The 12,006-nt window shown below is 45.3% G+C and overlaps 1 protein-coding gene across 2 annotated transcripts; it reads left to right on the forward strand.

Moving 5' to 3' along the window:
- Window positions 1-165: 165 nt before the first annotated feature.
- Window positions 166-10,097, forward strand: LOC130384478 (upstream stimulatory factor 2). 2 transcript variants are annotated; one of them, XM_056592682.1, is made up of 11 exons: window positions 166-379; window positions 786-832; window positions 933-1,003; window positions 2,232-2,333; window positions 2,528-2,642; window positions 2,753-2,831; window positions 4,794-4,826; window positions 6,212-6,270; window positions 7,370-7,464; window positions 7,543-7,671; window positions 8,899-10,097. In XM_056592682.1, exons 1-11 carry the CDS (start codon window positions 345-347, stop codon window positions 8,986-8,988), a joined length of 855 nt encoding a protein of 284 aa, XP_056448657.1. In that variant the 5' UTR covers window positions 166-344; the 3' UTR covers window positions 8,989-10,097. The 2 variants fall into 2 exon arrangements, with proteins under 2 accessions (XP_056448657.1, XP_056448658.1); XM_056592683.1 differs by having other exon boundaries at window positions 176-379; window positions 789-832.
- Window positions 10,098-12,006: the final 1,909 nt, after the last annotated feature.

Genomic DNA, 12,006 nt, shown 5'->3' on the forward strand with positions numbered 1-12,006 from the left:
TATGACTAGCAGTGAACATTAAAATAATGTAAAATATTTTATATTTATTTGTTGCTTAATGTGCTTATAACACCTCAACAGAGTGTTAAATCTGACCAGACTACCTACTGACGAAATTGTCATATTTATAGACGGACAAAGAAGAGCGCCTCTACAGAAGTGCCCCTTTAGCGCCCCCTTCCTCCACCAGCGCCTCTGTCTTCATATCCAGCCGACCCTCCTCACGTGTCCTGGGCTCTCTCTCTCGCTCCCTCTCTCTCTCTCACATGACCGAGTGTTTGTTCCCGTGATCACGACTTCCATCCCCGTCGAGGAACCGAATATCACTTTCTCCTCCAACCCTGATGGATATACAGGAACACAGTCTGGACACCGAAAGGTAAACTCAATGTTAGCCACGGCGGCTAATTAACATGCTAAGCTAACGTTACACACTAGGCCCGCTTTGAAAACACTTACAATACAAAATGATCACTACTTGTTTTGATCACTTTCTCATGCTATGGAAATAGAAAGTAACTTTAACCTAGAAGTATTTAAGCCAGAGGAGATAAATTCGGATTCAGTATGCAACATAAAGTTTGTTTCGAACAGTAGAAGCATAGAAAAGGTCACGACTTTTTTTTTCCCGATTCACGGACATAGAATGAGACCGTATGAGCAAATGTAATGAAATATATTAATAACAACCGGTTGATATCACTGGTAACACTTTTTATTATTATTATTAAGTGTTAAGTGTTGTACATCTAATATTCCTACTAATCGATACTTCTAACCCGCAGCAGCCAATCAAAACAAGAAGAAGAGGAGGGTGTGGGCATATCTGGAGGTAATTGAGTCCTACTTCATTCCATAGTCCACATGTCACTCACAGTTTCCTTGTTACCAAGTTAAACGCGGGTGTGTGTATTGTGTGTTCGGCGGTGCAGTGGGAGAGGAGCAGACGGCTGCGTTTGTCGACCACAACATCCAGTACCAGTTCCGCCCCGAAGGCTCGCAGGTAGTTAGTTATCTTTTTTATACGACTATCAATATAAAGAAACACATGTTTGTGTGTAGTTTGATTATGCCCTTGAGGAAGAGTTGTCAGTCGAACTCCTCTGTGTCAACGCACATCATGTAGTTTTAACATGTATAGTCACTATAGTGGCTATCGGCTATGGTGTTGACATTTACTTCTTGCCTCTACATTTCTGCCACTCATGACTACTCATCTACTCTTATTGTTTAGACGTATTATATATGCTATACATATGTTGTATTATTAGGCTTATGTGAAACACACGCACACTACGCACACTACTTTTTGAAAACAAACGAAAAGAACATCTGTCTCAACATGATTGGTGAGTGTACAACAGGAGTTTTAAGGATGCGTTAACTTGATGGAAGGTTTGAGGTAATTGATGCAGCGATGTGGGTCATGTGATCTCAGGCTTGTTCGGGATTGGCTGGCGGCCGGCATCACATGTCAGTCATGCGGCTGGAGGGGAGGGGGGGGGATCACATGATCAATTGGCTACAGTAGACATTAGTTGGAGCCAAAAGCCACCAGTGTTCTGATTGGTTGAGGCTGTGTGATACCGTCGAGGAGATAGAGGATGCCATAATAGTGGCTATGACCCCAAGAACTTACAAAAACACATAGTGGCTCTACTACATTACCTTACATTTATCTATCTTATGCTTGTCTCCAAGGCGACCTACAATTTGTGCATTCGACCATGAGGATACAACCCAGAAATTGCAATAATGATGCAAGCACATCAAATAAATAAAATAAGTGCACCCTGCTCCCTACCGATGTTTCTATTCAACTGGATCTCTATCTTACCTGCTGTTCCAATAGTCAAATGCTCAAACAAGAAAGCCTTAATCGGCTGTTGAATCATGTTTGGCAGCGACGATACGTCAGCTACGTCAGTTCGGCCTAGGATATGTAAGGATATGTAATCGAGCAGTTCTTCAATTACGTCATGATGCCGTTATATATGACGCCACGCCACGTCATGGCTACGAAGTCTGAGGGAAGTGTTTGGTCGGACTCGGGTCGTCGACGGTCGACGTTGCCGTCACCATCACGACGCTGAAGCAGCTCAGTGGTCCACACCAGTCCTACATCGCTTGGCTCCTTTCTCGTGATACCGCTGTTGCTCAAGGGATCAAAGGAACAGCTTTTGGCGTCCGGCCCTACTCTTAGTAACTGTCTTATCTGTCCCCGTGGTCAGGTGACCTATCGCGTCGTCGCGGTAGCGGAGCCACAGCCGGAGACGAGGGACAACACGGCGGTGAGCGTCGTTTCCACGGCAACCTTCGCCGGGGCTCCCCAGGTACGTCCCGTGTCCCGTGCTCTCGTTTAGTCTCGCTCGCTCGCTCACTCACTCACTCACTCACTCACTCACTCACTCACTCACTCACTCACTCACTCACTCACTCACTCACTCACTCACTCACTCACTCACTCACTCACTCACTCACTCACTCACTCACTCACTCACTCAGCGTGGTATCGCCCCTCCTCCAGAACACCTTCAGCGATGTCAGCCCAGTCGGTGGGGAGGCGCGCTTCACGTATTTTCCCGCCGCGGCAGTGAGCGATGTCCACGCGACCTCCGACCCCTCTCTGACGCCGGCCGGAGGTGAAGTCCCTCGCTCGCTCTCTGTCCCCGGGGGTCACGCGTGTACGAGGCATTGTGTGTGTCCCCCCCCGCTCTCTGCTCTAACTCACTGTCTCTCGCCCTCGCTCCAGGTCAGTTCTATGTGATGATGAGTCCGTCTGATGTCATCCCCGCCGCCGGCAGGAACCTAACGTCTCACGCGTACTCTCCGTGAGTGCTTCTATGATACTGCTATACTATTACCAATGCTGGTCTAGTACTGTCGTACTAGTGATAATTAGAGCTGTCAAGCGATTAAAATATTTAATCGTGATTAATCGCATTAATGTCATAGTTAACTCGCGATTAATCGCAAATTATTTTTCTATGCTAAATATCCCTTGATTTTTTTGTTCCATAATTCTTCTCATTTTAATTCTCTTATCAACATGGTGAAGTGCATCGGCTTGCCTTGTGCAAATGATTTTTTATTGATAACAACATTGGCATGTACTGATCAAAACAGGACGATACAAAAAAAGAGCCTATAGTGCAATTAAACGACTGCTTTGAACAAATGTCATTTGAACATAGCAGTCAGGCTACTGCTTCTTTGTTTTGAGCCAAAGAAAAAAAAAAAAATCTATCTTTTTTTTAAATAAAATAATTGCGTTAATCGCGCAATAATAATTTTAACGCCGTTAAAATTGGTTTGCGTTAACGCCGTTCATAACGCGTTTAACTGACAGCTCTAGTGATAATACGTCTGACACGTTCTCCCTGCGAGTAATACTACTGCTAATACTAAGCTTAGACATATTCCACATTCTTTTGTACGAATAATACTACTGCTACCAACTTCACATTCTCCCTGTGAGAATGTGAATCCCCTAGCGCAGTCACCCGTAGCATTATACTACTACTTCTATAATGCTATGGGTGACTGCTCGAGGAGAACCCCTCTGTCTTTAGGACCCTGGGGCGAAGACGGCGTTAGTGATGAATAAATACCACCTCAGCCCTGTAATTCTCCTGCTCTTCCTCCTCGTCGTCATCATCCTCGCTAGGGTCACATGATGCCAATTACCACAGCTAACAAATTAACAGAGAAGCCACTGACATTCCTCGAGACATAAGGTCTAGAATATTAGGGTATGTCTGAAGCCTGGTCAGTAATGTTAATAACGTTCCTCAAGCCTCATTGTCAGTGAGGCTCATTGTTTTTTGTTGGTCCCTCCAATATGAGCAAATTTCATTTTCAGCAATTAAATTAACTGAGCTCGTAAAAGAAGTTAGCCAAAGCGTCTTACAATATTGGAGCGAAGCATTCTTAGCATGGGTGGGCGTGCTGGGAATTGAACCCCTAACATAAGCAGTGCCAATGCCGTTCTTTACCAGTGGGAATCAAACACTTAACCCTGGCCGTGCATTCTTTCGCAGTGTTTATAGAGTGATCTTCTATCCTTCTCATTTTAACATGTTTGTTATTTATTAAACTTCTATTTACAGCTTTTTATTCCATTCATGATGACATACCGGGTTATATCTACCTAGCTCCAGTTCATGTGAGGGGAATAAACTTTTAATTGCGTTCCAATGAATGTGTTCAGTCTTGTTCAAAACAAGTGGCAGTAACCACACAACAAGATTGCATTTGTCTGCAAAAACACAGATAATTTCGCACTATTTTCGGCTTTGTGATTATTATTATCTGATGTGCCGCCGCTGATAATATAAGCAATTATCTTATCAGCTGCTTCTGGCTGAGTAGTCTACGTGGAGGTTAACCTGTCAGCTACGCATCACAGGTAGCCCATTGGAAATCTTTGGAAAGTAATTTAAAGTGTATTCCCTTAAATTGAACAGGAGCTAAGCTTTTGTAACTGGAAGTCAATAAAAGCATCCCGACAGAAAGCAAATGCTAACCCAGCAAACTCCCCTTTTTAGAAGAACGATGATGAATCTGTGATTAACCAACTTGCCTCATAAGACAGACGTGTCAATTTTTAGTGATATAAATATATATATACATTGATGCATGTATATTTTTATCTCATGTTGTAATGCAGTGTTATTGTTCTTGGAGTAATTAAAATTATATTTACAGAAATTGATAGTTGATATTTGAGTAATACCATTACCAATTCGATTTGCAAGTAACCTAAATTATATTTTGATTAATAACATTTTCAGAGAAGACGGCGCTGATCTACATGACGCAGCCTGGTGAGGACACAAATTATTAATTATTAATCATTACATCATCTGCATATACCTGACAAACCGGCCAATCAGATTAGAGCTCTGTTGCTGACTACGTTGAAGCAATAAAGGACGGCATTACGCTAAAGGGAGGTGCTAGCATCAAGCTACAGGAAGGTGTTAGCATCACTTCCAAGGAAAGTGTTTGCATTTTGATATGGAGGTTTTGGTGATGAATGAGAATCAAAGATGCTTGCTAAAAGCTCCTTTTAACAACAGTGTCCTTAATGTGTTATTGCAGCAGATATATCAGCTGTTGACATTCTGCAGTTGCAGTCGTTCCACCTCAATAAATGTACATCATTTGGGCACCGGGCCTGACCACATAATTCTCTTCCGGGCATGTGGGTGAATCTGTAATTCACTAAGGCACAAATATGACCAAAAAGTATTTCCATGTCAGAGATGTGGCTGAACAGGCCAGGTCAGGCTGGCGTAGCCGAGATGATTTGTGTGGAGGCTTTTCGTGTGCTTAAACAGAGATGTATTTGTAGTGCGCCATCTTGGCAGAGCGTGCCGGAGAATCCATTATCTGCTGGAAACGCCATTAGATGCATAAAGAAACAGTAAGGTTGCTATCTCCTGGAAGATGGCAGCAGAAAGTACAAATATGTACAACCCCTGATGAATTATTACCGTTCCTTTCCGAGGCTGAAATATGTCCCCTCTTCTGTAGCCAGAATGGGACTTACAGATGGGTGTGAGACCTGAGGTGAACTCCTCTACATGTGTTAACTTGTAGTATCATTGGACCTCTACTTTTGTTTCTTTGAGTGTCTGGACTTGGAGTTGAGTTTGCCTTAACCTCCAATTTTGGTTTCTTCTATAGTTCAATTAAACATTCAATGTTGCTACTGCATTTCTGTGATTAAGATATCACTATAGTAGTATTTAATTGGTACTACAATAGATACTTCTTTAGTGTGTAGAGGATACTACATAAGATACCAATACACTGTGTTACCTGTTCAGTGGTGATTATTTCCCATGATGCACTGCTTCTCCCAGGACATTAACACCAGACCGCAACCTTAACCAGACCCTGAGACTAACCTAACCCGTTATCTAGCTAAACTAAACCAATACATAACCTTAACCATTCCCTATGCATCATGGGAGACCTGTATTTAGTTTCACCTTATTCTGCAGGGCTACTATGAATATTCAGAACTGTCGTTATAAACATTCATATGCTCACATCATTTAATGACGGAGTTGTAGTTGTAGGCCCAATCCCATTTCTACCCCTACCCTTCCCCTTACCCCTCCCTCTTGTTTTGAAGGGGTAAGGGGAGGGGGAAGGGGTAGAAATGGGGTTGGGCCTTAATGTACTTCCTTCCTGGTCGTAGGAAGATGGAGGGGGCGCGGACCCCGCGTGACCAGAAGAGGAGAGCGCAACATAACGAAGGTTTGTGATTGGTGCTCTAGATCAGTGGTTTTCCAACTGGGTCACCGACCACAAGCGGGTCGACCGCAGGGGACCAAGTGTCACGTCCCCCCCAAACGCGGCGAGTTCGTCCAGCAATTGGTTGCGCACCTGTGACATTTTTGAAGTTCCACCTGCAGAGTCCTCGGACTAACATCCACGGCATCGCTATGACAAACTGGCGTCGATAAAACTCACCGCCGTTCGTGGAGTGCCTGTACCATTCAGGTATGGGCACATCAAGGCAGCTATAAATGACGCTTGAAGCTCCAGAGCTACACCACGACTTGTCTTGTAAATATTCACCAGGCGATTTCACTTCCCTTCCATCTGGAAGGATTAGGTGTTCTCTGGACGGCCACCAGAGGCTGCTGTGGAGCTGTCTGGAGTTTACTCAAGCTAATGACAACAGGCTGGGAGGGTTTAACGTGTGGAGTTTAAAGATAGACTTTTCATTCAGATTAAATCATACCAGCTGGTGTTTATGACAACATACATGGTGTATCTTTTCTAGATCAAATTTGGCATGTGGCCCTTCTGACGAGAATTAGTTACTCGTTTCTATTAACGTTCGATAAACTGTAGGGGTGTGAAAAATAATCGAGTCTTTGATGCATCGTGATTCTCGCTAGAACGATTCTGTCTCGATGCAAATAAATTAATAATCAGAATTAATTTTATTTAATTTTTGGCCTGCTGCAACATTCTGTTCGCCAGAGAGGGATAATTTTTGTAATTTTAAAATTATTGAATTTTAAGTGTGTATTGGCGAATCTGATTTGTCTTGACAGGATTGCGATTCAGCCTATGCATAGCATGCGCGCAAACTCACAAACAGACACAAGAACTCCTCCTAATTCAAGAGCAGCTTTTCCTTTAATGACATAGAAAAGAAAGATTAGAAATAAAAGAAAACTGAAAAACTGAAAATAACGCATGGAAATGTACATAAACAAATTTGTTGCATCGATAATCGCTTCAGAATCGAATCGTTGACCTCATAATCGGAATCGAATCGTGAGGTGCCAAGATATTCCCACCCCTAAATCAAAGGTTAAATCGGGGTGTGCTTGCATTGTAGTGGAGCGGCGGCGCAGAGACAAGATCAACAACTGGATCGTCAGCTTGTCCCAGATCATCCCCGACTGTACGCTGGACAGCACCAAGACCGGCGCGGTGAGACCACACCCCTGCCCAGCCATGGTCGACTTCCTGCGCGGTTCCCCGCTCTGACCCCTGACTTCCTGATTTCAGAGTAAAGGCGGTATCCTCTCCAAGGCGTGTGACTACATCACGGACCTGCGGAAGAAGAACCAGCAGCTGGCGCAGGACCTGAAGGAGATGGAGCGCATCCAGACGGACAACCAGCTCTACAGACAGCAGGTAGCATGGAGCTAGCAGCTAGCAAGACAGACAGCAGGTAGCATGGAGCTAGCAGCTAGCAAGACAGACAGCAGGTAGCATGGAGCTAGCAGCTAGCACGACAGACAGCAGGTGGCATGGAGCTAGCAGCTAGCAAGACAGACAGCAGGTAGGATGGAGCCAGCAGCTAGCAGCTAGCACAACAGACAGCAGGTGGCATGGAGCTAGCAGCTAGCATGACAGACAGTAGGTAGCATGTAGCTAGCAGCTAGCGTGACAGACAGCGGGTGGCATGGAGCTAGCAGCTAGCACGACAGACAGAAGGTGGCATGGAGCTAGCAGCTAGCACGACAGACAGAAGGTGGCATGGAGCTAGCAGCTAGCACGACAGACGGAAGGTGACATGGAGCTAGCAGTTAGTACAACAGACAGCAGGTGGCATGGAGCTAGCAGCTAGCATGACAGATAGCGGGTGGCATGGAGCTAGCAGCTAGCGCGACAGACAGAAGGTGACATTGAGCTAGCAGCTAGTACAACAGACAGCAGGTGGCATGGAGCTAGCAGCTAGCATGACAGACAGTAGGTAGCATGGAGTTAGCAGCTAACATGACAGACAGCGGGTGGCATGGAGCTAGCAGCTAGCACGACAGACAGAAGGTGGCATGGATGTAGCAACTAGCACGACAGACAGAAGGTGGCATGCTAGGCTAGCCATCAGCATGACCGACAGCAAGTATTGCTGGCGTGACGGGCGGCCGCTCGACGCAAGCCATGTTTGCTCGGAGCTCCGCTAAACACATCTCCCCTCCTACCGTCCCCGTCCCCCGAGAGTTTCATACATCTACAAACATAAACAAACATTAGTTCTAAGGCGACACTTCATAATAAGTTGATGGGTCCTTCTGCAAAGACCTTTTTGAAAAATGACAGTCAAGTGTTTTCCCAGAGCGAGCTGCCAAGCCACATTTCACCACCTGTCGGCGCATGGCGAGGATTAGGCGCTCTCCGAGTCTGTGGTTCCCGGTCCCATCAGCAGAAGGAGCTACTCCCTCCGTCTGGGTCCTCGTAACTCCTGGAGGAGCGAGGAGGACCAACGCGTTTCAGCCGTGCAACCCGTTAGCCTAGCAGTGCTGCGCCGTGTAGCTCAATGAAGAGAGAAGCGGGGCGCTGACGTAGCATCGTCATAGCGCAGCCCCTTGATGACTCGCCGCCAGGTGAGCTAGCTGTGTTGTGTTTTGCGTCGTGCAGGTCGAGGAGCTGAGGAGTGAGAACGCCCTGCTCCGGGCCCAGCTGCAACACAACGGCATCCAGATCGAGGGCGACACGCCCCCGCAGTGAGGCCCCGCCCGCCCTGACATCACCGTGACAACGAGGCCAGCAGCAGCAGCAGAGCCTGAGGCGACAGGCTGACACACCAGACTATGAGGAACAGCACTCCCCTCGTCCTCAACTCAACCAGACTCCAGCCAGCCGGTCTCCGCAGCCCGGCTCCTGTTCCCCACCCTGCCGGCTCGCCCTCCCCCACCTCGAACCCTTTCCCTCCTACGACTCCTGGAGAAGCAGAAGCAGGATGTGGAGGAGGGGATCAACTCCACAACCCCCCCCCCCCCCCTCCCTTCTACTCTTCCACCCTCTCCCATCCCTCAGCTCCTCCTCCCCACCCCCTCTTCACTCCTCCTCCGCCCCCCCCCACACCAGAGCATCTCTGCCGATATCACCGTGGACTCATGGACTTGTGGTGTGTTACTAAGTATGTTTTATTTGTTTTTTATTATATAATGTTTTATTTTTTACCTCCATATTATCAATTTCCTACAGGTTTATTTTCAGCTTTTCTTGGTTTAATTTATTAGTCGCTTGTTGGCACAGTAGCAGCTGGAGAAGCTGTTTGTGTATCAGAACGCTGTTTCGTGGCCACAGCTAATGTCTAGATAGAGCTACATGCTAACACTGCTAAAGGCTAACGCTCTTGTACCATCGGGTTGAGGAGCCTCACACACCTGCTCTAAACACACTGATCAATAACTGATTAACTCTATGCTGGCCTTTGGTTGTAAAGCTAACGTAACGTGTAGACCCCCCCCCCCCCCCCCCCCCCCAAATTTGTTAGGGTTACTGGACTTTGGGGCTCAGAACCCGGTCGGCACAACACCGTGCGTGTTCCAAGCTCTCCAGGATGAAGGGGGTTAGAACAGAGAAGTGCAAGGTCATGGAAGCCTGCTCCCAAGGTCGCAGATGTTAACAGAGTGATGGAGGGAACTAAATAAAGGTGAGCTTTTGTTCTTACAACTGAAGGGAACAAATCCCAGCTGTTGGCTCTATTTTAGTCTCGCAATACTTCAAATACTTCAAGTGCTACCGAGCGACCCCCTGGGGAATGGTGGTGCTCAAACACTTTCTGCCCCAGCACGGAGGAGAAGGAGATGAGGAGAAATCTCATCCGCCAAGGTACAAAATAAAGAAATATTTTCTGAGTGTGGAATCTTTGAAATGTCTCTTGCCGGCAAGGTACACAGTAAACATAATTGGTTTTCCCAACTGGTAGGCAAATATTGTGTGTTTGATGATGGCTCTGAACACGGCAAACTTGTTTGTCGTCGGGCGGGGTGCGAGGTCGCTTATGGAGCGTGGTTCATCTGTATTCAGAGGATACGTCTGGGTGTACTGTACCGGCTGAACCACACAGACCTCGGGTTTGTAGCCACAACCCGAAGGTATCCTACCCTCTAGGGTATTCAGGAAGCTCTGGTGCTTTGCTCGTCCAGTGATTACGTGTGGCTACCCAAACGAGGCTGGAGATAGATTTGTCTGGGGATGTTATTTCATTTGATTCCAAACATTGTATGAATGTGTTTCTGGGATCAGTGCTCCCAACCTATTTACAAGTGATTTCAAGACCAGCTTTTTACAGTATAATTATAATATAAGAAGAAAATGGGGTTGTTTTTCATTTGTGATAATTAAACTGAATTAAACAAATTAAGTGAATTTTAGGGAATACATACTTTCAACTCCACTCAAATTTCCTTAACTCTTAATTTCTTGAAGCCACGTGGATAAAATCATACCATTACAAATATGAAATAGATATCATACCAGTCCTTAATTTGGGGTGGCTTAAAGCAGTTTTTTGTTATTGGTTTTCCAGCAGCTACACTCCGTATTGCAGATCAGTATTGGTTTTAATATGGGTAGATGTTGAATGAGTTGTCCAAAATTGTTTGTCCCAATTAAAATAAAATCACTTATTCTGTGTAAATCTTAACCCCAAAAAGTAGTTGCTTTTGGCCTTGCCCAAAACAAGTGGTAGTGATTGGCTTCCTAGGACGGAGCCACCAGAGCTTGAGTAGGAAGACTAATGAACGGGTGTGAAAAAAATATCTACCAAGACTCTTCAGCCAAACACACCATGAGGTGGAGCTTGATACCCTCCATTGAAACTCAGAACCATTTGTTCAGAGCTGACGTTATTTCCATTAGATCGATAAATGATAATCCTGAGGTAAGATGATCAAACAACACGACAAAAGCCAGATTCAACTTTGGTTTGAGGCATTGAAGTACATGTCATGCTAGTAAAGGAGTAGAACTAAAAAATATTTTTTTTCCAATATGAAGAGCAATATCAACCCAAAGTCAAATCTTCCTTTTCGCCCCTTTGACTTAAATTTGACTTAAATATGAGTATGATGATAATTTAATGTCTTCATATTGTACCCTAGACAAAACCGTGACTATTCAATTATTGTATGATACACTAAATCAACCAGACCTAATGCAGTGAGAGCTGGGAGAGTCTGCAGTGGCCCTTGGTAGGTGTTGGAGGTTCTGGCAGACTTTGTAAGGTCATGAGGCCAATTATCATGAATCAAACTTATTCTGACTGCATCAGGTATGTTCAATTGTAATTATGTTAATTATGCAACTGTCATGGCAATTCCTTTATGAGATATTGCATCTGGGACAGATCAGACGCGAAGAACATGCAATAGTTGTAGAATCTTTTTTATGTATGCTTATACCGTCTCCTCAGAGTGAGCCATGAACACAGATCCCCCCCCCCCCCTCCAGAAGTCTGTCCTTACATCACAGGTGGGAAAGGTTAACCTAAAAACAGGGGTTCACACCAAGCAGAAGTAGCCTATGCATAAGGGCTCTCTGCTTTCTTACGACAAATGCTGAGCCTAATTCCCCCCTCTGTTAAGTTCAAGGCAGGCTAAAGATAACAAATGAGGTGGCTGGATACCATATCATGAGAAAAAAAACGCTAAAATAAGGTAAAAGAAAAAACACATAGGCCTATGGATTTTCCATTGCCCAACACATGTCACCCGCTCTCATTGTTTACATGTCAGA

This window comes from Gadus chalcogrammus, chromosome 6 (genome assembly GCF_026213295.1).
Source record: "Gadus chalcogrammus isolate NIFS_2021 chromosome 6, NIFS_Gcha_1.0, whole genome shotgun sequence".
NCBI classification, from domain to species: Eukaryota; Metazoa; Chordata; class Actinopteri; order Gadiformes; family Gadidae; genus Gadus; species Gadus chalcogrammus.